This window comes from Marmota monax, unplaced genomic scaffold (genome assembly GCF_021218885.2).
Source record: "Marmota monax isolate L192 unplaced genomic scaffold, Marmota_monax_Labrador192_F-V1.1 WCK01_AAM20220418_F8-fsc00057, whole genome shotgun sequence".
Lineage (NCBI taxonomy): Eukaryota > Metazoa > Chordata > Mammalia > Rodentia > Sciuridae > Marmota > Marmota monax.
This window is the reverse complement of record NW_026693933.1, coordinates 5,258,816-5,285,668: the sequence shown is the minus strand read 5'-3', so window position 1 is coordinate 5,285,668 and position 26,853 is coordinate 5,258,816. Positions and strand designations below refer to the sequence as shown.

The window sequence follows — 26,853 nt, the reverse complement described above, 5'->3', positions numbered from 1 at the left end:
TACCATTGGTCTACATGTCTACTTTGGTTCCAATACCATACTATTTTTTCTAGTTTGCTTTGTAGTATAGTTTAGGATCTGGTATTGTGATGCCTCTAGCTTTACTCTTCTTGCTAAGGATTGCTTTGGCTATTCTGTATCTCTTATTTTACCAAATGAACTTCATGATTGCTTTTTCTATTTCTATAAGAAATTATGTTGGGATTTGAATTGGAATCACATTGAATCTGTATAGCGCTTTGGGTAGTATGGCCATTTTGATAATATTAATTTTGCCTATCCAAGAGCATGGGAGACCTTTCTGTCTTTTAAGGTCTTCTTCAATTTCTTTCTTTAGTATTCTGTAGTTTTTATTGGAGAGGTCTTTCACCTCTTTTATTAAGTTGATTCTCAAGTTTGTTTTTTCTTTTGAGGCTATTGTGAATGGAGTAGTTTTCTTAATTTTTTTTTCCAGAGGATTCATCACTGACATATAGAAATGCATTTGATTTATGGGTTTTGATTTTATATCCTGCTACTTTGCTGAATTCATTTACTAGTTCTAGAAGTTTTCTGGATCTTCTAATTATAGAATCATGTCATCAGCAAATAATGATAGTTTGAGTTCTTCTTTTCCTATTTGCATCCTTTTAATTTTTTTCATCTGTCTAATTGCTCTGACAAGAGTTTCAAGGACTATGTGGAATAGAAGTGATAAAAGAGGGCATCCCTGTCTTGTTCCAGTTTTTAGAGAGAATGCTTCCAATTTTTCTCCATTTAGAATGATGTTGGCCTTGTGTTTAGCATAGATAGCTTTTACAATGTTGAGGTATATTTCTACTATCCCTAGTTCTTTTAGTGTTTTGCATGAAAGAATGTTATATTTTGTAAAATGCTTTCTCTGCATTAATTGATATAATCATGTGATTCTTATCTTTAAATCTACTGATGTGATGAATTATATTTATTGATTTCTGTATGTTGAACCAACCTTGCATCACTGGATGAACCACACTTGATCATGATGCACTATTTTTTCAGTTTGTTTTTGTATGCAATTTGCCAGAATTTTGTTGAGAGTTTTTGCATCAAGGTTCATCAGGGATATTGGTCTGGAATTTTCTTTCCTTGATGTATCTCTGCCTGGGTTTTGGTAGCAGGATGATACTAGCTTCATAGAATGAGTTTGGAGGGGTTCCTTCCTTTGCTATCTCATGGAATAATATGAGGAGTATTGGTATTCATTCTTCTTTGTAGATATTGTAGAATTCAGCTGTGAATCCATCTGGTCCTGGACTTTTCTTGGTTAGTAGGCTTTTGATGATGTCTTCTCTTTTCTTGCTTGAAATTGATCTGTTTAAATTGTGTATGTCCTCTTGACTTAGTTTGGGTTGATCACATGCCTCTAGAAATTTGTCAGTGTCTTTGAAGTTTTCTGTTTTATGGAGTATAAATTTTCAAAATAGTTTCTAATTGTCTTCTGTATTTCAATAGTGTCTGTTGTGATATTTCCTTTTTCATCACAAATTTTAGTAATTTGAGTTTTCTCCCTCCTTCTTTTTGTTAGGGTGGCTAAGGGTTTGTCAATTTTATTTATATATTCAAAGAACAAGCTTTTTGTTTTGTCAATTTTTTGAATTGTTTCTTTCATTTCAATTTCATTGATTTCCACCCTGATTTTAATTATTTCCTTTCTTCTATACTTTTGGTGTTGTTTTGTTTTTTTTCTAGGGCTTTGAAATGTAATGTCAGATTGTTTATTTATTGACTTTTTCTTCTTTTTTAATGAATGAATTTGATGCAATGAACTTTCCTCTTAGCCCTGCCTTCATAGTGACCCACAGATTTTGATAAGTTTTTATATCTGAGTTCTCATTTACCTCCAAGAATTATTTTTATCTCCCTCCTGATGTCTTTTGTTTTCCATGTGTCATTCAAGAGCATACTGTTTAGTCTCCAAGAGTAAGAGTAGCTTCTCTTTTAACTTTTATCATTGATTTCTAATTTCATTCCATTATGGTCTGATAGAATGCAGAGTAGTATCTCTATTTTTTTTTTTTTTTGTATTTGCCAAGACTTCCTTTGTGACATAACATATTATCTATTTTGGAGAAGGATCCATATTTGCTCATTGACAGATGGAATATTCTATATATGTCTGTTAAGTCCAAATTATTGGTTGTATTATTGAGTTCTATAGTTTATTTTACTTAATTTTTGCTTGGAACATCTATCCAGTGGTGAGAATGGTGTATTAAAATCACCTAGTACTATTGTATTGTGGTCTATTTGGTGCTTGTATTTGAGAAGAGTTTGTTTGACATACATAGATGCCGCATTGTTTGGGGCATAGATATTTATGATTTTTATGTCTTGTTGATGTATGAATTCCTAAAGCAGTATAAAATGTCCTTCTTTATTCCTTTTCACTAGCTTTGGTTTGAAGTCCCCTTTATCTGCTATGAAGATGGAAACCGCTGCTTATTTAGGTGTTCCATGTGATTGGTATGTTTTATTCTCACCCTTTCACCTTCAGTATGTGGATGTCTTTCCCTGTGAGATGAGTCTCTTGAAGGCAAAATATTGTTGGGTCTTTTTTTTTTTAATTCCAATCTGTCAGTTTATGTCTTTTAATTGATGAGTTTAGGCCATTCACATTCAGGGTTACTACTGAAATATGATTTGTATTCCCGGACACTTTGGTTATTTTTGGTTTTTAATTTGACTTGGTTTCTCCTTTGATTGGCTTTTCCTTTCATGTAGTTCCACCCTTTGCTGATTTTCATTGTTGTTTTCCATTTTATTCTCCTGGAATATTTTGCTGAGGATGTTTTCTAGTGCAAGCTTTCTTCCTGTAAATTCTTTTAACTTTTGTTTATCATGAAAGGTTTTTATTTCATCATCAAATCAGAAGCGTAATTTGGCTGGATACAAGATTCTTGGTTGGCATTCATTGTCTTTCAGTGTTTACTTTATATTGTTCCAGGATCTCACTGGCTTTGAGGGTCTGGGTTGAAAAATCTGCTGAGATATAAATTGGTCTGCCCCTGTATATGATCTAATTCCTCTTTCTTGCAGCCTTTAAGATTCTATCCTTATTCTGTATGCTAGGCATTTTCATTATAATGTGTCTTGGTGTAGATTTGCTTTTATTTTGTACATTTGGTGTCCTGTAAGCTTCTTGTATTTAATTTTCCAATTCATTCTTCATGTTTGGGAAATTTTCAGATATTATTTCATTGAAGAGATTGTGTATCACTTTGGTTTGAATCTTTGTGCCTTCCTTTATCCCAATAATTCTTGGAGTTGGTCTTTTTTTTGTTAGTTGCTCAAAACATTACAATGATCTTGACATATCATATATCATACATTTGATTCAAATGGGGTATGAATTCTTATTTTTCCATGTGTACAGATTGCAGGATCACATTGGTTATACAGCCACGTTTATACATACTGCCATAATAGTGTCTGTTATATTCTGCTGCCCTTCCTATCCCCCCTCCCCTCCCTCCCCTCCCATCACCTCTCTCTACCCCATCTACTGTAACACATTTCTCTCTCTCTTTTTTTCCCTTCCCCCTCACAACATCTTATATGTAATTTTGTATGCTATCCATAATTCTTGGATGCTCTGCTCATGGTTTCTTACCATTTTCACTGTGTGGTCAACTTTATTTTCAAGATTGTATATACTTTGCCCTCATTATCTGAGACATTCTGTCTTCCAAATGATCTCGTCTGTTGGTGATGTTTTCTATTGAGTTTTTAAATTTGGTTTATTCTTTCCTTCATTTCAAGGATTTCTGATTTTTTTTTCAGAATCTCTCTTTCTTAAAGTAATTTTTGCTACCTGTATTTGCTACCTTATCTCTTTATTGGAGTGATCAATTTTTGCCTGTATTTGCTCATTTAGGTCTTTCTTTAATTCACAGATCATTTTAATTATGTATATTCTGAACTTCTCTGACATTTCATCAACTACACTGTCCACGGATTCTGTTATTGTAGTATCCTGGTTTGTTTGGGGCACTTTTTCCTCTTGTTTTTTCATGTTCTCTGTGTGTCTTCCTTTCTTGAAGTATGGATCTGAGGTATTATAGTTTCTATCCTATAATCTTATAGTGTCCCTGCTAATTATCTGTATCTCACCTTGGTGTTGGGCTTCCAGACCCTGCTGGTGTCCCGGGATGGATGCTACTACAACTAAAGTAGTGGCAATAGCAGAGTGACTCAAAATAGCAGTGGGGTGTCCCAAGATGGATGCAACCACTTTCAGAGATGGGACTGAATGAGTAGGCCTTACAATGGCTTTGGACTGCCTGTTATGAAGTGTAGCTGTTTCTAAGCCCTGTCTGTTTTTGCAAGGTGGAGGCTACTGTGTGGGGAGGTCTATGGCAATGGCTGCAGTGTTCCAAGATGGAGGTGGGCTAGGCCTGGCTCCCAGGTGGGCTCAGGGGTTGGTGCTGTGCCTGACCTGGGCCTGAGTTCAGGCGTGGGTTTGCTCATCTTTTAAGATTTGATTATGATGTTCCTCAAGGTGATCGTAATGGTTGATCTGAATTGTCAGATTGATTGGATTAAGAGATGCTGAAGATTAAGAGACTTCTGGGTTTGTCAGTGAAGGTGTGTCTAGAAATGATTGGCATGTGGGATAGCAAACTGAAGTGGAGACCCTCCCTAAGCACAGTCAGCACCGTCCAATAGGTTGGAGGCTTGGAAGGAATAAAAGTTGGAAGAAAAAGGAAGCAGCGGCAGATGCAAGCTCCATTCTTCTTGAACAAGTCCTTGATTGCTGCTGTGACTTCCTGAGGATTTCAGACTCTCCCTCTGCTCTTCCAAAGCAGACTTTGCCAGTAATTCTCCAGGGAGTTTCCAGAAGACTTCAATCTTGAATTGGGGCAGCATCATTGATCCTTCTTGTTCTGAAACTTCAGCATTTTGAGATGCTCACTACTAGTTCCTCCAGCTCTCCAGCCTGCAGAAGGCCACTGTGGACTCTCCTGCTTCTGGTTATTTAAACCAATTTAATAAATCCCTTTTTTATAATCATACCTCCTGTTGATTCTGTTCCTCTAAAGAACCCTAATAGAGTGATTTTATTCATTTTTATTCCACCTGAGATTCATTGGGTTTCTGTAATCTGTGGATTCATAGATTTTAACAAGTTTGGAAACCTTTTTCCATCATTTCTTCAAATACACACATATATGAACTCTTAGCTCCAATTTCAGATTTGTTAGACTGACTGATGATGTCCCCATATCACTGATACACTATTTTTATCAGTTTTTTTTCTTTCTGTACTTTGGACAGACTGTGATACCATGTCTTCAACTTCACTGTTTTATTTTCTTTTTAAAGTGTATAAACTGCCATGAATCCCTCTCAGTTGTGTTTCTTGATTTCAAATATTGTGTGTTTCATCCTTAACTTCTTTGCATGCCTAGTGATTTCCATCTGGATGCTTGGCATTATTAGATTATTTTTGTTTTGAAAGAGAGTTGGACATTCTTTTGACATATCATTAATCTACATATCATATAATCCTCTGGAGGCTTACATGCACTCTTTTTAGGGTGGTTCCCAAGCAATCTTCCATTATGATGTCTCTATGTGATACCTTGTGAATCACGAGGTCTCTCGACTTAGGTTAACAGGATTGAAAACTATTCCCAGTTTTGTATGAACTCTTTGAATTGCTTCACCTGCTGTTTTCTATTGGTTATATCCACAGCTTTGTGGAGTTTCAACTCATACATGTAAAGAAGTATTCAGATACATGTAGCTCCCTGTGTGCATGTGAACTTCATCTCCAAGGTTCTGCCTCTTGAATTCTAGTCACTTCAGTCTCCTCAAACTTCACTCTATTCTCAGCTCAGTAAAACAACTGGACCTTTTTTAGTTTCTTTCTTCTGTGCAGACAACCTAAAATCTCCCACATTAGGAAACCTCCTCATTCGGAAAAGAATATATAAAATGAAAAGGACTCATTCAGAGAATGATGAAGCCAGTAAGGGAACATATGGATAGAAGAGAGAACGTTTTTTGAAAGAAATCCAGAAATAGGAAGAGGGAAGGGGAAAGTATTTTAAGAAAGAAGGCATGTTCAATAGTATCAAACGTTTTTGAGGGGTTAACTAAAATGAGGAATTAAATTCGTATATTGGACAAATACTACGTATCTAGAATATATATAATATTTTCTAAATTCAACAATAAGAAAATTAAAATCCCTATTTAAAAAATGAGCAAAAGATCTAAAAAAACAATTCACCAAAGCAGATATACAGAATCCAAACATGCATATAAACATCCTCAAAATCATTAGATATATGGAAATTAAAATTAAAATGAGATATCACTATATACCTATTAGAATGTCTGTAAAACAAAGAAACAGTACCAAGCAATACCAAGTAAGGATACAGAACAACAGCTTTTACTAGTGGGAATGCAAAAATAATACAGATGCTATGGAAGAACAGATAAGCATTTTCTCATCAAGTTTAGAATGAAGTTCCTATAGGACTAGGCAGTCCAACTCCAAGGTTCTTACCCAAGAGAAATGAAAACTTATGACTACATAAAAATTTGTATGTGAATGTGGAGAGCAGCTTCTTTCACTGTCACCCCAAACGGGAAATGATGCAGATTATTCAGTAGGTAAATGGACAAAAAAGTTGTGGTATATCCCTATAATATATACTACCCAACAATACAAAGTAGTGAACTCTTGATACAGTCAGAAACATAGATGAATTTTAGCGTATTTTCAAAGACAAAGAATCTAGGCTCAAAGGGCTACATATTTTATGATTCCTTTGATATAAAATTTTGGAAAAGGTAAAAACAAATTAAATAGAGAATAGATTAGTGATTACCATGGGTTTGGAGTGAGGGGAGTAGATAAGTACAAAGGGAAAGCATGGAGGAATTTTTGGGGTGATGATCTGTGTTAAAACTGTGGTGGCAGGCAGGGACATGAATGCATGCATTTTTCAAAACCCATGTTACTAGTCAACAGAAAGAGTGATTTTTTTTTTTTTTTTTTTTTTTTTTTTTTTTTTACTGTTTGTAAATTTGTAAAGACAACTAAGACATGTGGGAACCCAAAATGGAAGACACCACAATAAATGAAATTAATTATGTTACAAATGAATAACATTAATACAATGAAAGGAGGGGGAAAAAAAACCTAAGGTATTAGATAAGGTGAGAAAGCAATTATTATGGTTTAAATATGAGGTGTCCTGCAAAAGCTCATATATGAGACAATGCAAGAAAGTTTAGAGGTGAAATAATTCTGTTAAGAGAGCCTTAACCTAAACAAAACATTCATCCACTTGAATGGATTCACTGGGTGGTAACTGTACGCAGGTAGGGCGTGACTGGAGGAAGTAGGTCACTGGGGCGTGCCTTTGTGGTTTATATTTTGTCCCTGGTGAGCAGAGTTCACTCTCTGCTTCCTAATGCCATGTCCTGAACTGCTTTCCTCCTTCCACCCTGATGTTCTGCTTCACTTTGGGCCCAGGGCTATGGAGTCAGCTGACCATGGACTGAGACCTCTGAAATTGTGAGTGCCAAATGAATTTTCTCTCCTCTAAACTTGTTTTTTTCAGGTCTTTTGTTCACAGAAGAAAAAACGCTGATAAAACAGCAGTGTTTTGACTAGATACTATAAGACTAAGGACAAAAAGAAGTGAACACAAATGTTGAGCTCTAGTTCAAACATGGATTCTTACAGGGATGTGGATCAGCGATTCTGAAACTGCTTTATATGCACGTAAGAGTTAAAAAATAAGTAGTATACTGTCGATAATGAGAGCCAGATTTCTCACTTTTGGAGAAAGAAATTATAAATAAGGAAAAAGGGAAATCTAGAATAAACCCTGTGGTATTGGAATTGAGTCAGATATATCAGTAGGAAATATGTTTTAAAAATATATGTAGTTATAATTAGATATGAAAATAAATATAGATGTGAGTATACATGGCTTAGCATAGTCACGTATGTTTCCTGGCTGCATTCACAGAAAGGCCTGGAAGCAATGGCACTCCAGTAGCAATGAGCACATATCATCATTTCGAAACAGATTTTTTCCATTGAAAGAATCCAAAGCTCCTTGGAGATGAGTGAATTCCAAGTCCAGGACAGTGTGATGGTAACTCTTCTGTGTTTACTTGAAACTGGTCACAGCATACCCAGATATTTTGTTAAACATTATTCTGAGTGTGTCTCTGAGAGGAGTTACTTCTAAATGAGATTAACATTTGAATCAGTGGTCTGTGTAAAACAAATTGCTTTTCCTGTCCAATCTACTGACGGGGAAACCATTAAGCTGGGACACCCATCTTCTCCCACCATTGTCTTTTGACTTGAACTAGAACTCTGTACCATTGGCTCTCCTGGTTCTCTGGCCTTCAGACTCAGACTGAAACTTGCATGGTCAGCTCTCCTGGGTCTTCCACTTGTCAACTGCAGATCTTGGGACTTTTCAACTTTCACAACCATGTGAGCCAAATGTTCATAAATAATCTCTTTTTATGTATATCTCCTATTGGTTTTCTTTCTCTGGAGAATCCAGACTAATACAGGCAGGAAAACTAAACTAATACTTTCCAAGGTAAGCATGGAATATATTGTGAGGCCAGAAAGTAAATGCTCATAGAAAGACAGTCATCTCAGAAGGACATGGGAACCAGCCTAAAGGAGTTCTAAATGGCTAGAACTGAAACAATTAAAAAGCATAAAGAACGTGTATATATATATATATATATATATATATATATATATATATAGTATAAAAAATGATCATATTGGATTATGATTCATAGAATAAAATAAATATCTATGAGCCAGAGTGATATAAATGTATAATGAAAAAAATAGAACAGAGAATACAGCTTCATATTAAAGATTGTTTCCAAGCAGCAAACACAGAAGAACTAAGGAAAACAAAATCAGCACTGGAACACCTGTGTAATAATTGTTGTAGGCAAGATCGACTAATGGATGCTAAAATTAGGGGGCAAAAGTTAAAGAAGTATCTTCCTACTACATCCGTAATTCCGAAGGGAAATATTGTAACATTACACTGGAAATCTGCTTAGTCAAATGATCCATTAATGTCCCCAGGAGTAAGATATACTGACATCACATACCCCTGATACCATGCATTGGGAAGGGTACAACATCACTGCTGTGATGTTGCCAGAAATTTATCTATTCAATGTGATCATGAGGAAACACTGGAAAAACCCAAGCTGAGAGACATTCTATAAAACAATTGACTAACATTCTTTGAAAGTGTTATGATCGTAGAAGGCACAAAAAGGAACAGTCACAGCTGGGAGAAGACAAAAAGAGATGACAGTTAAATGCAATACAGGATCATGAATGAAAAACTGGAATGGACTAAGGAAATTAGTGAAAAACTCAGCTGGAATCCAAAAGATGTCATAGTAGAGCTAATAGTGTCATACTAATATTAACTTCTTCATTTTGATGACTGTGCTTTTGGGTATACAATATATCTACATTACAGGAAGCAGTGAACATTATAGAGGAGAGCTCTGTATTGTACTTGCAACTTTTCTCTAAATCTAAAAATGTTTCAGAAGAAAAATTTAGTAAGATCATTTTTTTAAAATCCGGCAGTGGGGATGCTGCTGGGAACCAGAGCAAGATGGCAACCAGACCAGAATGATCCAAGTGGCGTAATATATTAAAATGTTAACTAGGTAGAAACATTTTTTCAAAAACATGTTTCTGAAGGGTTTGTCAAGCTCTAGATTGGTAAATTGGTGAAAGAGTGAGTGTGATGGGCTTGATTTTCTTTTTACCAGGAATTGAATCTAGGAGTGCTTACCCACTGAGCCACACCCACACCCTTTTAAAAATTTTATTTATTTTTTTAAATTTTGAGACAGGGTTTTAGTTGCATAGGGACTCACTAAATAGCTGAGGCTGGTCTTGAACTTTTGATCCTCCCATCTCAGCCTCCTGAGCTGCTGAGATTACAGGTGTGCATCATTGTGCTCAGCTTAATTCACTTTTAAGATGAGAGGATTACAAGGGCCACTTGAGTTGGGTGATCATAAACTTACAGGAGGTGAAACTGCTGTGTTTCATGACAATCTCTATTAGACCTACTTATTCAGAACCACATTTGAAGAAAGTTTGTAGAATATACCCAGAGTTGAGATTTTTCTCAGATAGGTAAAGTAGAAAAGTAAGACTGGAGGTAAAGTAGACTGAAAGATAGAAGGGCAAATAAATCTAAGTGTTATTATTTGTAAACTGTACATGGAAACAAGCAAAGAAAGAAAATGGATAATGAATGAGGAGAAATGAGGAATTAAATAGGAAATAAAATAGATTCTGAGGTATGCAGGTCAACAATTCCATCACATATGGGTCTGATGGTCTAACATATCCGTCTTTGGCAGGGAGGTGCCTGCCAGTGCTGGTTTATGATTCAGTTTTTTTTTTTTCAAATCTGCTAAGACAATAACAGATGGTCATCTGCTGTCCAGGTTCCTCTTATTTCCTTTTTCATTCTTTATCCTTATGAGTGTATGATTTAAAAATGAAAAAAAAAAAAGATTTTTTTTCATTTTTAAATCATACACTCACCAAGGATAAAAAAACCCAAAAACTCTATTATTATTTTGGTAGGGTTCCATGGAGGAGTGAGAGCAAACGAGTACTCTTTGTCTATTATCAGTTGAAAGTAGTCTCCTTCCTCCATTTTAACCCACAAATAAGAGTTGTTCTTGTGTCACTTGTCTTGCTTCTGCTGACTCTTCCTAGTGCCTTATGTCCTTGTGTGTTGAATTTTATTCATTTCTTCCATTGAGTCTGTTATTTATTTTTTTGAAATCATAGTTTGTTGGATGTAATCTCTGTATCTACCAATGGTTTAAATTACAGATACTTCACTACAGAAAGGAATTTCATGAATTTCCTCCAGAACCCAGGAGTGGATAAAGCTGAAACCTCTTCAAAACCTGTCAAATTCATAATGCAACTTTGACACAGATCTTATTTTTGGTGCATTATAGCACAAATATCATCATTGGCTCCAAGGATACTCCCTTTTATGTTACTCAGTGCTTACTGCACCTTATTAAATTTCAACTTCTGTTTTGTTTCTCTCTCCTATTTCCTTACATTCTAGCAAGTGGAGTAATGTATTAAAATAGTTTATTTTACCATTTGCAGACCCTCTTGTGTTTTTAGGAGAGCCCAGCTACAGAATCTATCTAGCTGCACTTGGGAATAGGAAGCCTGGTGGAACTCTGTTCTTACTTGCAAAATAGGGTGGAAACAAGAAGGTTACGTAGATGCTTCAATAGAAATAAGGTGGGCTTTGACATCACAGCCCAACTAGGTATACATTCTTGATTTTATTGCTTCCTAGTACAAAGACCTTCAGCAAATTACCTAAACATTTATTGAGCCTCAATTCATTCATGAACAAAATGAGGAAAATAATTATGCATTTCAGAGTTGCATGAAGACTAGACATAATTTATGCAAATACTGTGCAAACATCTCTCACATTCTTCCAGTTCACCCTATCTCAGTTGGAGGTATCACATGTGCATGTGAAACTCACCTGCTAAGGACTGAAGATATTAAAAAAAAAAAAAAAATCACAAAGTGCCCCTGAAGAGTTTTCATTCTCAGAAGCATGCATAGTTTTATTTATTCTTTTGGTTTGATTCATTTTGCCTTGGAAGAAATGTGAGTGAAAAAAATTCATAATTGCAGATGCAGTTGGAATAAAAATAAATTACCACGGCAAGTTAAGTCTCTAAGCAGATGGCAGATTTTCCTTTTTATTCTGGTACATTCTAGTAGTAGGGCTCCAATACACAATAATCAGAGTTTCAACATTTCAAGAGAATGGTTAACTAAAAATTCAGAATCAACTTTGAAAAAGCCATGTGTACGAGTTTGACCTGGCTCTGATACAAGTGAGGGTTCATGGGGTTAATAGTGGGAAAATGCCTAGCACTGCTTTTCTTCAATGAAGGTCTGCCTGGCCCAGGGCTCCAACATCAAGGCCTCTGTCTGAAGCCAAAGAATATATGACAAATAGCAGCTCACACCTGACAACAGTCAGGGTTTAAACTCAACAGGGCAGGGATTTGAAATTCTGCCAATCCTTGCATTTTTTTCTGATTAGAAGTATTTTACAAGTTTACAAGGGGCTCAAAAGTGGACTCAAGAGCTCTGTGGCTCCTTGTAATTTGGCACTGGGCTTTTAGAATGGACTATGCCTCAACTACAATTAGCCCAAACTTCCAAAATTCCACATTTTAAGTTAAAATGACTTTTTTTCTAACTATATCAGTTTTGGAAGAAGTGGGGAAAAAGTGTCTACAAAAGTTGCATGAGGAATTAATTTACTTGTGAGATAGCATAAAATATAGTAGGGGGGAAGATTCTAGAGCTAGACTGCTTGATTAATGATCTTCCTTCTGTCCACTCATTATCTTTGTGACCTTTAGCAAGTTAATTAACCTTGATGTTCCTCACTTTACTTGGCTATAAAATGGGAGTAAAAATGGCACTTATCTCATAGGGTTGTTAGAAAGATTGAGTGAATTTATATTAACAAGAGTGTTTAGAATAGTACCTGACACACTGTCAGCATCCAATGATTGTTATTTTATTATTTACTACAAGCTTATAGTGCTTGTATTTTATATACATAATGTCCAGCATCCCTCTATAACTTTGGTATAGAGAAAAAATGTTTTTAAGATGTGGCTGCAATCCCTCCAGTCTTCAAGACTCTCAACCAGCAAGGTTTCTTTTTTTCTAAATTTCTTCTTTTGTTGGAAACCTTTTCTTCTTCCATTGGTTTCCCATTTCAAAAGGTGATTCCTTCCATCTTCTCAGTTTTCCAACCAGAAAATGTAGAAAGCAATCATCTCTCTGTGCCAATTGATTACCACCTCATACCAATTCAACTTCTGGATTAAACCATTCACCTCTGACCATAAACTCTGCTCCTCTCCTGTCTTTGGTGCAGGCATAGTGGTCTTTTGAAATGTAGGTTTGATGATGCTTCTTTCCAGCTTGAAATAAAATCTCATTTCCCTGTAAATAAAAAGCCCCTTTCTAACACTGTGGTTATCTTCTTGTCTTTCTCCCCTGGATTTCAGTAGGATAGAAATGGAGGAAAGAGGAAAAGTGGGATATGGGGGAAAAAAAGCAGCAAACCAAAATGAAATAGGAAGGGACAAAAATAGAGAGAGGAAAAACTGCACTTGGGTGTGGAATCCAGACGTTAGTCAAGCTTGTGAGATGATTTATGTGGCACATGTTGCAATCTGGGGAAACAACCCCTTTAACTATGTGCATGGACCCCTGAGGTTAAAATATTGGACAATTTCCCCATAGCAAGAGATGTATATACATTCCTATCAGCTTAGAAACAATCTGGATTTTCTTCTGGGTTGTCTGATGAAAATCACCTTCTCCATGGGAGGGATAGGTAGTGTCCTGCAGTGATGGAGGCAGGGCCAGCAATAGCATTTCAGGTAAAGGCAGAAAATGGTTCTTACCTTTATAGCAAATATTCTCTTACTCTACTCTAACTAGCTCTTTTTCATTTGGTCCAGATCTCTTAGCACCAATATAACATATTATTTTCTTTTTTAAATTTTTATCTATCTATCTATCTGTCTATCTATCTATCTATTTATTTATTTTTGGTACCAGGGATTGAACCCAGGGATGCTTAAACACTGAGTTACATCCCCAGCCCTTTAATTTAGAGATAGGATCTCTTTAAATTGCTTAGGGACTCACTAAGTTGCTAAGGCTGGCTTTGAAATTGCTATCCTCCTGCCTCAGCCTCCTGCGATGCTGGGATTACAAGGTGTGCCGCCACACCCTGTGAAGCAACATATATTCTGATTACCTATTTTAATGAAAAATCATCAGTTTTTATCATAATATTTTACCAACTAGTTATCTCCCTTTGGAAATAGAGTAAAAATAAAGGTCAACAAAGTAAGCATTAATTTGTTCTTTTTCACATCAGTGGTTATATCTAAGGGTAGTTTTCAGAACTGTAGCTAGAATCAAAATAATAAAAAGAAAAGAATCAGAGTAAAAAAAAAAAAGCAAGAGGACGAGGAGGAGAAAAACATTCACTAAATAGTACATATACAAGTCATAAAATTAAGCATACTTTTGGAGGAGATGCCAAATATACTTTCCTCTCAACTTCCAGGAAAAAAATCTGATCTTATTCTTATTTCTGTAGAATGTGTGAAAATGTATATGTGGACAACTGGCTACCCTATAGTCAGTTACCCAATTATTTGTAATATTCTTCTGCAACAAAGGAAATCATAGCTCTCTTGAAATTGTCCTCAAAAGTTGGGTAAATTCAGAGGACTAATAATTCACTTCTCATTGCCCTAAATAATACTCTCTCTGTGTGTATGTGTGTGGGTAAAAAAAAAAAAAATAGAGGATTAGCTATACTGACAAATTTTATATACGAGAGAGCTGGAATCTGATCTTCCATTTATGTAGCACACAGTTGACAAGAACAGATGGTGAAATTGCAAATATTGTTCCTTCCTCACTCTGGCATGTGTCACCATTTTGCCTTGGTTGCTATAATAAGGAATTCAGAAAGACCCCAATCCTCTCTAAAATAAAGTATCCCGAATATGAGTAAAAGATAAAAGTGGGGTTTCGGAGGAAGTATTCCTACTATTTTTTTGTGATTCCCTTCCTATGTGCCACTTTGTTGCCAAAGGAACCCCAACTTAGAAAAGCAGCACGGTGACATGCCATCTCATTCCTCTATAAATCCCTCAGAAAAGCGGCTTGCTCAATCATCCCATGGCTGGTGAGTGGAGGGGAGGATTACACTCAAATTCATATCAATTTAAAATTCTCTACACTGGTGTTTTTCAACTTATCAGCTATAAGCCATGGAAGGGTTACAGCAAATTCTTTTTTAAAAAAACTCCTCAGATCCTTGTGCACATATTTATTTCCTCGATCCGCAAATCAAAAGATACTGTGATTATCACTATTATCATGCAGGAGGTCTACAAAGTTGGTTGACACTTAAAAGGAGTACTCTTCTTACTAGAAAAACTTAAATAAATCAAAGGAAACCATTGGTCTATATTTGTGGTTCTCATATTTTGGGGTTTCACAGATCAATATCAATATCCTTCATGATATGTTTTTAGAACTTAAAATTATAGTCTTTTGAATGAAATACATTTAGTTTTATTAAAAAAAAAAAAACTCATTTCATGGTTCTTCCCCTCCACCATCAGTGAAAATTTTATCATGGGCTGGCACCGGCATGAAGAATGGTGTTTGAGAACTCTGCTTCTCACCGCACCATGCAGCACAGTGGAAGAGTCCAATGTTGCACAGACTCTACAAGTTGTTAGCATGGGTCTCAGGAAAGGAAACATACATTTGAGGGTCCCTTATCCTACTCTGGGCTGACTCTGGCATCACTTGCTGGAGATGACTGCCATGCAGCCAATAACTAGATTCCGCTCCGAAAATTGTCAGCTCCAAGCTTTGCCATGGCAGCTCACTAAAGTAGCCTGTGCTCTTCCTAACTTAGAAATGATTCATCCTGTGGGTTGTAAAGTAGGGAGAAGAAATGGGCTCTCATATAGTTTTTCTGCTCTTCTTAATCTCCTTTTCTGCATTGTCTTGGCCAAGGAGTATAAATATCTTAAATTAGTTTAAAAATCAATCTTGGCTTAATTTAAAAAAAGTGGGACAAACATTGACAGTTTGAGTGATTCTCAATCAACAAACATTTGCAGAGCACCTATTTTATGCTAGTTACTGTGCAAAAGGTACAGCAAGTAAAGACAAACGAACAAAGGAGAACATCAGCAAGAACAATCTGATATAAAAGAACATTATGCCAAATTGGGACCTGTTACAGACCTTCCTTTCTTTAAGGCTGAATAATATGCCACAGTGTATATATACCCCATTTCTTTACCCATTCATCCACTGATGGACATTTAGGTTGTTCCCACATCTCCTCTATTGTGAATAATGTGGCAAAAATTATCTTCTCAAGATCCTGCTTTTAGATTTTTTTGCATAAATATTCAGAAGAGAGATGACTGAATCATATGGTAGTTCTATTTTTAAATTTTGGAGGAAAAATATGCAGCATTAAAAAAAAACAACTATACTTCCCTTTTGTCTTTGCAAAGAAGGTTGACCCTTATATCTCACTTACCACAAGATACAATCAGTTCCTGACCCTCAGAAGGAGTCTCTACCTGTCAGGAGAAACGTTGGCCTTGCTGTGGCTGTATAAAGCCTTTTCTCCTCAGTCAAACGAGTAACTTAAGTAAGGATGGGACAGCAATGATGATACTGCTGCAAAGTACTTGCATACGTGTAGCCAGGCAGCGAGCCAATGTTAATCACAGCCTCCAGCACCTGCACACCCTCAGCTGGGGGCTCAGTTGTCAAGAGAAAGTCATAGAAGGCCTGTCAGCACCTTGCTGTGTGCCTTGGGACAAGGCTATCTAGGAACTGGACTGAATTCCCACATGCTACAAGGCTCACTTCTTAACATTTACAGAGTATTTAGATACTGTAGTCCAAACCACAGCACAAAAGAAACCTTCAGAACCTGGGCTAGGAGGTGGGCTGAAACAGGGACACCACCCAGAGTTGAAAGGAGACACCTATGTGATGCTCAGAGACATATGTGATGAGGAAGTACTTTGTTTAAACAAAGAGTACATTCAGGGCCTGCTTTCTAACAGGCGAGGGTCTCAGGCTCATAAGGGACCCAAGCTCGAATCAGTTCTCTGCTGTGGCTTCTTAAAATTCTTAATAGCATTTTAGCAAGGAAGGATTCACACATTTTCATTTTGCACTGGGCACTAAAGTAGCCATTATTGACTACTTTCCCTACTAAAGGGGAAACGGATACCCCAATCAAGGACCTGGAATCCTAGGGGATTCGGTTCCTTTAATCTGAAAGAACAGCCCCCCAAACAATACACATATAGAACCACATAAAAATGCAGTACATAGTGTCAAAGCCACAGTGTTGAACCACTTTGTTCTGATTTTCACCCATGTCCCAAAGGGTGAGAGATCACTTTGCTGTGTTGTGCTTGGCTTTCCACCACTCAATTCCTTCTGAACCACAATTTGAATTCTCCTTTTGGTGATATTTCTATCAATTTTTCTTAGTAAATATATATGTACTTTTTTTTTCATCATTATCACTTTGATTTTCAACCGGACCAGGCACATAACTTGTAGGGTCTAGCGCAAAATGAAAATGTAGGCCCCTTGTTCAAAACCTACCAAGAATTTTAAGGTGGCAACAGCAACAGCGTTAAACCAAGCATGGGCCCTTGGAAGTGGTGGGGCCTACGTGACTTCACAGGTTGACAGCCCAGAAATCTCAATTTTCCTTGGTCAGAATTGGGAAATGTACCCATTCCTTGATCAATCACTGTTAAGTAAATTGGCTGATTCAGCTTTGGAAGAAGAACATCTATCTCCCCTGGATCTGGAGATAGTTCATTTCCCCGAGTTGCATGTTGTCTGGTGGCAAGGATTCATAAGTAAAATCAGACTCCTTCTGAGTAGGTGTGGGGAGCATATGGCTGCTGGGGAGACCAACAACAGTGCCTGCTCCATCATGCCCTTGACTTTGAAGTGGAGCTCTTCATTAAAAGCTCCCCTTGATGCACACTTTGGCTCCTCTGGACTTGAAGAGCTATTCAAATCCCATCTACTTAAATCTACCTACATTTAATTCCCAGGCTCCTCTACACCTCAGGCCTCATCCCTGCTGCCAGCCTTCTCTGTAGGGATATTCAGGGATGCAAAAATATTGTTGTTGTCTCCTATTGCTCATCATGAAATTAAGAAACCAGACTAATAGTCATTAAAATACATAAAACCTAAAAAAAAAAATTGAAAATAAAGTTACCACTGAGCAAAACCCATAGATCAGTATTGTGAAGTCATCAAATTATTGGATAACAAATTGTATGGGACACTCAGGAAGAGTTTAGAAGAAAACAGATTTTTTTTAAATGGAAGAAGTGGTCAGTGTTGGGTGGTACGAAATGCAGTGTAGAGCAGGATTCTCAAGCAGATAAAGCAAGTTTTGATGTAGCACAGTGAATCCTTTCTAGGAGTCAAAAAGTTTGCATGAAGAGAACAGACTGTGCAAGTGACTTCAAAATATCAGTGTTAGGGGAGGAAAAAATGCTCTGAAGCAGATGTCATTACTAAGAAATTAGATCCAATACAAAAGGCAATGGTTCGGTTTCTGATAGTATGTACAAACTGTGACTTGTCACCCCTACGTTGCTTCTGTTACTCCTTTCAAAGCATCTTCTCTTTTTTTTCTGCAGCTATCCAAGTCCCACTCAGCCCTTAAGGTCAAGTTCAGAGTCTATAGTTGCAAAGAAGACTATCTTGACCCTTACTGACTTTCCAGCACCTCTCTCCCCAGCTGACAGGGACTGAGGAAAGGAACTGTTCCTTCTCCATAACCTCAGTGCATCCTGTGAACATTCTGTGAACTACCAACCTTGCTCACTCTCACTCACTGGACTGTAAAGTCTTTGATGCAAGAAACTCTGCCTCCTTCTTCATAATCTCAGTGCCTTGATAACTGATGAGCATGTAAAGATGAAGTACTCAAGATGCCTACTGAAGTGACATGCTCAGAAGATACCTAGGAACAATATCTAGTAACACTCTGTGTGCAATGGCAAAAGAATGCTCAGAATAAAATACAATAGTGTGTACAGGCTGAGATATTGTTATATTATTGGTGACACTGGATTGGATGTGGGTGAACAGGAGGAGGATGTTGTCAAAGATCACTTGAAGATTCCTTGCCTCGATATCTGGAATGACATGATATGGACCTTCCTAATCCACCCTTTGTAGAAGAGAGATAGTTGGGATTCAAATGAATAAATGGTCTCCAGCCTTCCCTCTGGGTCTGTCAGTTCCTTTTTCTTGTCTCAGAGACTTTGCTCCTAGGATTTGAATTTTTATTTTTCTGTTCTCTGATAATCTTTGAATTTCATAGTTTATTCGACTTAGGAGACAATAATGCTTCTTGAGTAAAAATGGCCACACTTCATGCATGAGTGAGATTAAGGAAGGTGGAGAAGTACTCTGAGTTTATCTAAGACATGATTCAAAAATGCAATGTCAAAAATACTAGAAGGTCAGTTACACCCCTGTCTCACAAGTCTGCTGAGCAAGTGCAGCACTGACTCCAAGAGATGTCTGGAAAGAGGCTTCCCAAGTGTTTTAAAAGTGCTTCTACAGGACACTAGTAAAGCTCAGGTGTTTTCGATCCTCTTAATCTGTAGTTCTGCTGTGTGGCTGTGTGGCTTTCCTCTTCCTGACAAATGTCATGCTAATTTGTAGCAGAGGGCTGTAGATGTATGTAAGGGGAACTAAAAAATAAAAAGTCTCTGCCTTGTCTTGTTTTACTAAGTTGGCCTTCCTCATAATGAAGTCTTTCTCATTATTTTTCCCCTCCCAAGCTTAAAACCGAATTTTAACATCATTAGAAAAAAAAAGTTATTTCTGGTTAAGATTTCACTACACAATCACAATTTCCATATTTATTTCATTTTCCAGGTGAATGCTTAATGATAGAAATAGAGAAAAAAGTCTAAGTACATAGAAAATATTAGAAAAACAAGATTCTAAATCTTATCGTCTCAGTTATGTCATCAGTGTAAGATAAGATTGTCACATTAAGAATAATGCAATAAAACATGTAGGGAAGAACATTCATTATATGCTAATTAAAATAACCCTAAATATGTTTCTTTGTGCTCTAATTCTCAATGTCATTTCAATTAGCTTTACCTGGTTAGAGAATTTTTAAAAATAAAAATTTTAAAGACATACTCTGAATCTCAATGATCTTCTGTAAAGAAGTAACAGCATTCATGTTCGGGGTTTGATGGAGAATATCTTCAGCAAGTGGCTCCAGCTGCAAGAATATGAGATAAGACTATGAGCAGAATATTATGATTTTACATCAAGTATCAACAGAAGCAAAGCAAACCGAAGAACCTAATCCTCAGGAAAAGCTTGCTCCAAGAACTGATTAACATTTTGCTGATATCAGTACTAAAAGTGTAGCCTGTTTTATTTTCTGTTTTGCATCCATATAATTAAATTCCAAGGGGCTTTTCTATTGGTTACAAGATTAATCTATGAAGTCCCTGAAGCAGGTGCATGTCTGTGTATTAGTCATTTAAGATATGAGTTATTTGTGTAATTTTTGTAGGTTCTTCACAAACCAAATTCCATCATGTCTGTATACGCAGCTGGGCCCTGCAAACAAAATCTCAGGGAAGTTGCAGTAGACAGAGCAGGGAGTCTATTATCCATATTTTTGCCGTGTTTTCATATCTAACCACCTCACACATTTGAACACTTAACGGTGGAAAGCCACGAGACAGCTGTTCTTATTTACCTGCCATTGAATAAAGTAGTAGATAAAATGTTCAAGTTAAAGCAAAGGTAAAATAACTGTACAGTTTCCCTTAATTTCTACATAATTCATAACTCTGCTGATGTCTGCCTTTACATCCAGGATAAATTCCTTTCCTGAAAATCTATCATGATCTCTGGAATTACATCGATTTTTCATGGAGGAGCTCAGCAAACATTGCTTTACAAGAAATGAAAAGGAGCTGTAAATAATTTATGGAGCTTATTTGTCAGAACCAAGTCTGATGATGCAGCACTGAAAATGCCTTGGTGATGATCGTGGTGCATTGCAGGATCCTCACAAACAAAAGAGCCATCCAGCTATTATGACCCCCCAAAGCAAGGAGAAAATAGCAATAAAAGGGTTAGCAAAAGTGCAGTTTTCCTAGAAAAAGTTAATAGTCTCAAATAAAAACTGGGTGGTTCAACTATGATGTGGCATGAATGGAATTGCTGTCACTAGACGTACCAAAGCACAGACTCATCAATGCCTCTTCATCTTCAGGAAAAACTGAAAAAAACTGAGGGATTACAAGTTTCCACAGCACATGTGAGTGAATCTTCCCCGCAGGGTCTCTCTGAATTGATTATTCTATACTTCAATCATGGAATCTCAAACAATAGCACCTTTCTTCCAGATGCTGCAGGAAAACAGACTAGCTCAGGGATATTTATACATGGGTAAATTCACTAAATATAACTTTCCAGAGTGTTTTTCTTAGCTGCCAAAGAAAAACCTTTAAAACATCAAAAGGCTTATGTTCAATGGTTTGGTGAGAGGAAAATACGCTACCACCACTCAGTGTCAGTGAAAAGTTCTGAAATCTTAGACTCTTTAATTTTGTTAAAATCATTTTTTCAAAATATGGTATTTCAGATCATATCTTCAAGAATATGCTACCCTTCTACTACCCTCCCAACTCAGAGGAACTACTGAATCATCAATCAAGAGTACCTCGGAAAGCTCATTTAAAAATTAAACAGGGTTGATGGAGCCACCTTGCCCATAAATAAGCTTCTCTTTCACTTATTTCTCAGCGCTCAGGGAAAATGACTTTTAATAGAAATTGGGTGGGTTTTGCTAATGAAATATTTTGAAGCATCCCTATTCAGATTTTTAAGAATACAAGCTCAAGGTGATGTCAGCATGTTTAGTTCTTCATAAGTGTCTCTGTGACTTCAGATTAAAAAATATGACAATAAATTGAAAGGTGCTGGCCAGTGGAAAGAGTGTTACAGGCAGATCACCAATGCAAAAACTAATTTCTGGAATTGTCCCACCTGAGGTCTATATAACCTGGTTATATAGAAAGTATATGTGGTTCAAGTGTTCAGAGTAAAAATGCATACACCACTAAACCCACAATTTAGAATTTTCAGTGAGATATGATAAAGTTGTGTCAACTTACAAAAGCATCCCAGAGAATTATGACAATTAAATTGATCATTTAAGCTTCCCAAACCATTTCCCTGTATGTTTTAAGTGAATGTCACTTAGAGGATTAAACCTTCAGTAAATTGCCCCAATTTGTTTCATTTGGGGTGTATATGCACAGACAGAGCTGAATTCAGAAAGTTCTCAGTGTAGGTTCTTTATTTTTCCTCTGGTAGCTCTGCAAAGGAGGCAATCGGTAATATTCTGTCCTTTGGCAAGAAAGGAAACAGCATTTAGAGTCTGTTTTCATAAAAATTAAAACTTTGTATGGAAGGACCACAGAATCAAGTTGTTTTTTAGAGAGCTTGTTGACTTAGTTACTCATGTTTATAAGTATTAAAACCATGAACTGAAGCACCTATTTGATAAATATGTATGAGTCTGGTTATTAGTAGTAATCTAATAAGCATAAAATAAAATAATATTAAATAAATGGTTATTTTTTATAATTTTGGGGCAAAAATGAGAATATACACTAAAGCTATGTGATGTATTTAGTTGGGGCAATATACTGCAAAAATATTGGCAATTGAGGCTAATCAGAATTATTAAAAGATAAATAAGGAAGAAATTTATGCAAACCAAAGAACTTTTGCATGCAAAAAGTTCCAGTAGGATAAAACAGATGCAATGTAAGAAATATTATGCAACCATTATGCTATCTCTGTGGAGCAATTCCAATAAGTAATAGTAATTATCATGGAATTAAGATACACTAGATACAACCTCTAGACACACAAATCTCTCATTCAGCTTTGCTATATGTAAAGCTTAATCACAACTGTTACTTACAGCCATTCTTCATATAGAGTTGAGAATCTCAGCTCAATGATAGGAAATTTATTTTTCTCCATCTTTATAGAAAGATGAGATATTCTATGGACACGACTCAGAAGTTTGTTCAGTTGTGCATACCGTGTGATCTCTAAGTACTCTAGCTATTTTAAAACACCATAAAAACTGTGGTCATTATCATTTTCAGGTTCTTTAGAATAAGATCATCTAAATCATGAAAAGTATTTTCCGTTGGTCAGGATCCATCTGTGGAAAGAAGCAAAGCTTATCCTTGGAGAAGCTCTTGATTAAGAGTTTTAAAACACTCTGTGCTCGTGAGACATAAAAATCAGCTCACTGTTATTTTCATGATTCAAAACAGAACAAGAGAAGTTAAACAGAGCCCTTGCGAATGTAACAGGTACATAAGGTTGAATGCATTCATTAAGCAAGTAAAGGATCTATTAAATATTCTTGTAAGCTTTTATGTTACATTCTGATATTTCCCTAATATCCCAAATGTTTTCATACTTCTATGCTTTTATCGATTCTGTTCCTTCTGACTTCTTTTTCTCTACCCTTCACTGAATCAGCAAAACTGCTAATCACTCAAGGACTAGCACAAATATTGTCTGCTTCTCAAATTCTCCGATAGAAAAAATTATTTCCACCTCTGTGGCATCTCTCCTGACCAATACTCTTGTTTCCTATGCACATTATATCACAACCACATTTACCATTCTCTACTCTGTTGTGAGACATTTAAAGACTAAAATAGAGCTTGATATATGGTAGGCATTAGAGAAAAAAAAAAGGTGGAACAAATGAAGGAGGGATTAATTGAAAACAAACATGGAGATGTGATCTTCTTTCACTCTCTGTAACTGACAAACCTGAGTGAAATATATTCTTCTACTTGGTTGCCAGCTGTGATCAAGGGATGGTTTTAAGGTGACAGACCAGAAAAACAACAGTGACAATCATTTTGTTCCCTTAGAAAACCGTGCCCACGTTTGAGACAGTTCCTCTCTTCTGTGTGTGTTGGCAGGGTTGCCTGATATGGAGACAGGGTACTTCTCCAGAAGATATGCAAGAAAATGGAAAAGAAACCAAGTCCCAGAGCAAGCAGATGCAGAATGGAAATGCCAGTGGATAACAGAGGAAAATAATCACTCCAAACTGGAAAGGAACAGAAAGCCATAGCATGGAGGCAAAATTGAATGAGAATTTAAAAGGCATTGAGATTAATCCAGTTTGGGGGTAATTGGGGTCTCCACAGTACCTAGACTTTCAACCCCCACACATAGTATATTCTTTACATTTAGTCAGATGTTTGGTAATTTCTCTGAAAATAACTTACAGTGTGTCATGCATAGGGTCACATTTTTGATAGATTTATGTTGTCTACATGTTATGTTTTGATGCTTTTGCAAATTATGTGTGTGTATGTAATTTTATTTAGGAAAACTTTCTGAAGATAATCTTAGACTTGTAAAGATTTACGAAGATAGTGCCAAATACCCATATAAGGAGAAACAGGAAACTTCACCCAGTTTCCCCTAATGGTAATAGGTTACAGGAAGTCGATACATTCTTAAACTTTATTTTCTACTGTTATGGCTGGTATACAATATACGTAACTTATTTTTATGTGATATTCTGAACGATTTTTGAATTTTCATTGACTTCAGTTGACTAAGAACCTTGTAAACTTACATATTAATTTGTAATTTAAACAGAAATAAGTTTTACAGATTTTCTACATACCTAATCATACATAATCTGTGAATGAGACTTATTTATTCCTCTCCAATCTTCTTGAATAGGTTTTCTTTTACTTACCCTATTGTACTACCTAGGGTTCACACTGAAATGCTGAAATGAAGCAGTAAGAGTACATGTATTGTTTATTTCTTATAAAAGTTTTCATATTTTACCATCACAGCATTGTACATAAAAACTCCAAAACTTCAAAAAATTTCCACATCCATCAAAGTTAGAATATATAAATAATCTATAGCATTTTACTACAAATTATTTTTATGAAACTATATACAAATTATTTTTATGAAACACTATACAATGAAAAATGAACAACGTGTAGCTAGTTGCAACAAAAGAAATCAATATTTCAAATAAAATGTTGGAGCAAAAGGTGTTAGAGTCAAAGAAATACATGATATATGGTTTCATTACATAAAGTTCAAAAATAAGCAAATGAAACACAGTGTTAGAAATCAGAAAATAGACCCCTTATGAGATGGGGTATGAGATGGGGTACTGATCTGAAGAAGAAAGATGGGGTTTTTTGAGGTGCTGGTATTATTATATCTCTTGACCTGATTGATGGTTACATAGTTAATCTTTTGCAACACACCATTGATTTGTACATTCATGTACATTCTGTTTTCTGTACAAGTATTATATTTTCTAATTATAAACTACTGAAGAAAAAGTAAAAGTCTCCCAAATGACATAAGAGAACAGGGACACAAAGCCTGGATCTTCAGAACATGTTCTTTCCACTACATTATGGTGCTTCTGAAAAAACAGTGAGATTATATGTTTTGCAGCAAGAGCAACAAATTACATTCTTAGATACAGGCCATGATTCACTTACAAAGGGAGCTGAAAGTCCTCTGCAACATTTAAACTGACTCCGACAAAATGAAAAATGTGTTTAATCGTCAGGATCCAAGATGTTGGGGGAACTTTCAAAGAATATGATGATTAAGACCAAGAGGACAAGAGAAGCAGATTGTGATATAGACTTGAACTTTTGTGCTGATGAACTATTATCAATTCCCTAGTGAAGAGGTATTGGTGATTTAAACTCAACTCTCATTTAAATAATTGGCTTAGAAATGCCTGCAATTAGTTGTATATATTTAATTTGATTGCATAAGTCAATCTGGTTATAATTTTATCCATACTGTGATGAATGAGTCAGTCATTCTCAAAATAACCCTTTTTATTTGTTTGAAGTCACTAATATCCTTGACCAAATAGATTGTGGGGGGCACTGAAATCAGGGTAGATTCTATTGACAATCCGTCTATAATGACAGACTGTGAGACTATTCAGATTAGGTCTGCCTGCACCCTACCTTCGTGTGGATGATAAAAAGGATGACATCAACACAGCAACAAGGAAACATCTCTACTCAATAGCACTTCTACAAGCCCAAGAAGTCTTATAAGAGTAATGGGAGGACCATGATGCAACAACAACATCAACAACAACAATAACAAAACTGTGTTGGTCATTCAGTGCCTGTGAGATACTGAGGATCATTTTTAAACAAGATAAGAGGAACCTATGGGCTGGGCTCTAATATTATTGCTGTGGTTATTGAATAGTGGCATAGTGGTCTATTGGAAAGTTAAAAAATTCAATTGGTAATGAATCCAGTTCTCTGGGTAAATCTGACTAGCGATATTCTTGTTATTAGGTAAGATTGTAAGTCTACAGCATAAGGAGAAAGCACTTTGAACCAGAGTGAAGTTAGGGAAGTTAGGGAAATACCACATACATTGAAAAGCCCAGGTTTTCAATATTTATACTGAAAACTGATGTTTCAATAACATCAAAGGGGAGTTGGTTCAGTGCTTTCTGTGTAGTTTTCCAGCACACTGCCACAGTTTGGACATCAATTGTTAGGAAGGTGGTTTATTTCATAGTATATGTACCAAATCTTGTGTTTACTTGCCCCTGTTTCCACAAATAAGTGGAAATTGGACAGTTATATTTCATGAGTCCTCAGTGCTCTATTTTCTTTGATCCTGGATATCCTTCTACTCATTTGTTTTTTATTTCCTCTTCCTTTAATCTGCTAATTTTCATGGTTTGAATTTTTTTCCTTCTTTTGTTTTAATAAACCTTTTCTAAAGGCTGATTTTTCTGCTTAAGAAGATCTGTTTCATTTCACGTAACAGTGGTGTTCTGATAAACATTTAACCACTAACTGTCCAAAAAAATAGCCCTCATTTGGTACTTGCTAATGTCTGTGGTGTCGACATTCCCACCAGGGCCTGTTTGAATCTACCATTGTGAGGACAGGGAACTCACACTTGAGTAGAGATGACACACTTGGCTTTCGCAGGCCCACAGGAGTCAACTG

At 36.2% G+C, this 26,853-nt stretch overlaps 1 protein-coding gene and 1 long non-coding RNA gene across 21 annotated transcripts in view; one reads left to right on the top strand and one right to left on the bottom strand.

Annotated features, from left to right (window-relative positions):
- Hdac9 (histone deacetylase 9) overlaps nucleotides 1-26,853 on the bottom strand; it is an 857,477-nt gene that overhangs the window by 29,263 nt on the left and 801,361 nt on the right. For all 20 annotated transcript variants that reach the window (XM_046463549.2, XM_058585330.1, XM_058585328.1 and 17 more), the window contains one exon: nucleotides 19,934-20,018. In XM_046463549.2, coding sequence (XP_046319505.1) covers nucleotides 19,934-20,018 — 85 coding nt within the window. The remainder of the gene's footprint in view (nucleotides 1-19,933; nucleotides 20,019-26,853) is intronic.
- On the top strand, nucleotides 7,452-18,995 carry LOC124106033 (uncharacterized). Its single transcript, XR_006855971.2, has 2 exons — nucleotides 7,452-7,555; nucleotides 18,406-18,995. It is a non-coding gene; the product is annotated as an uncharacterized LOC124106033 (long non-coding RNA).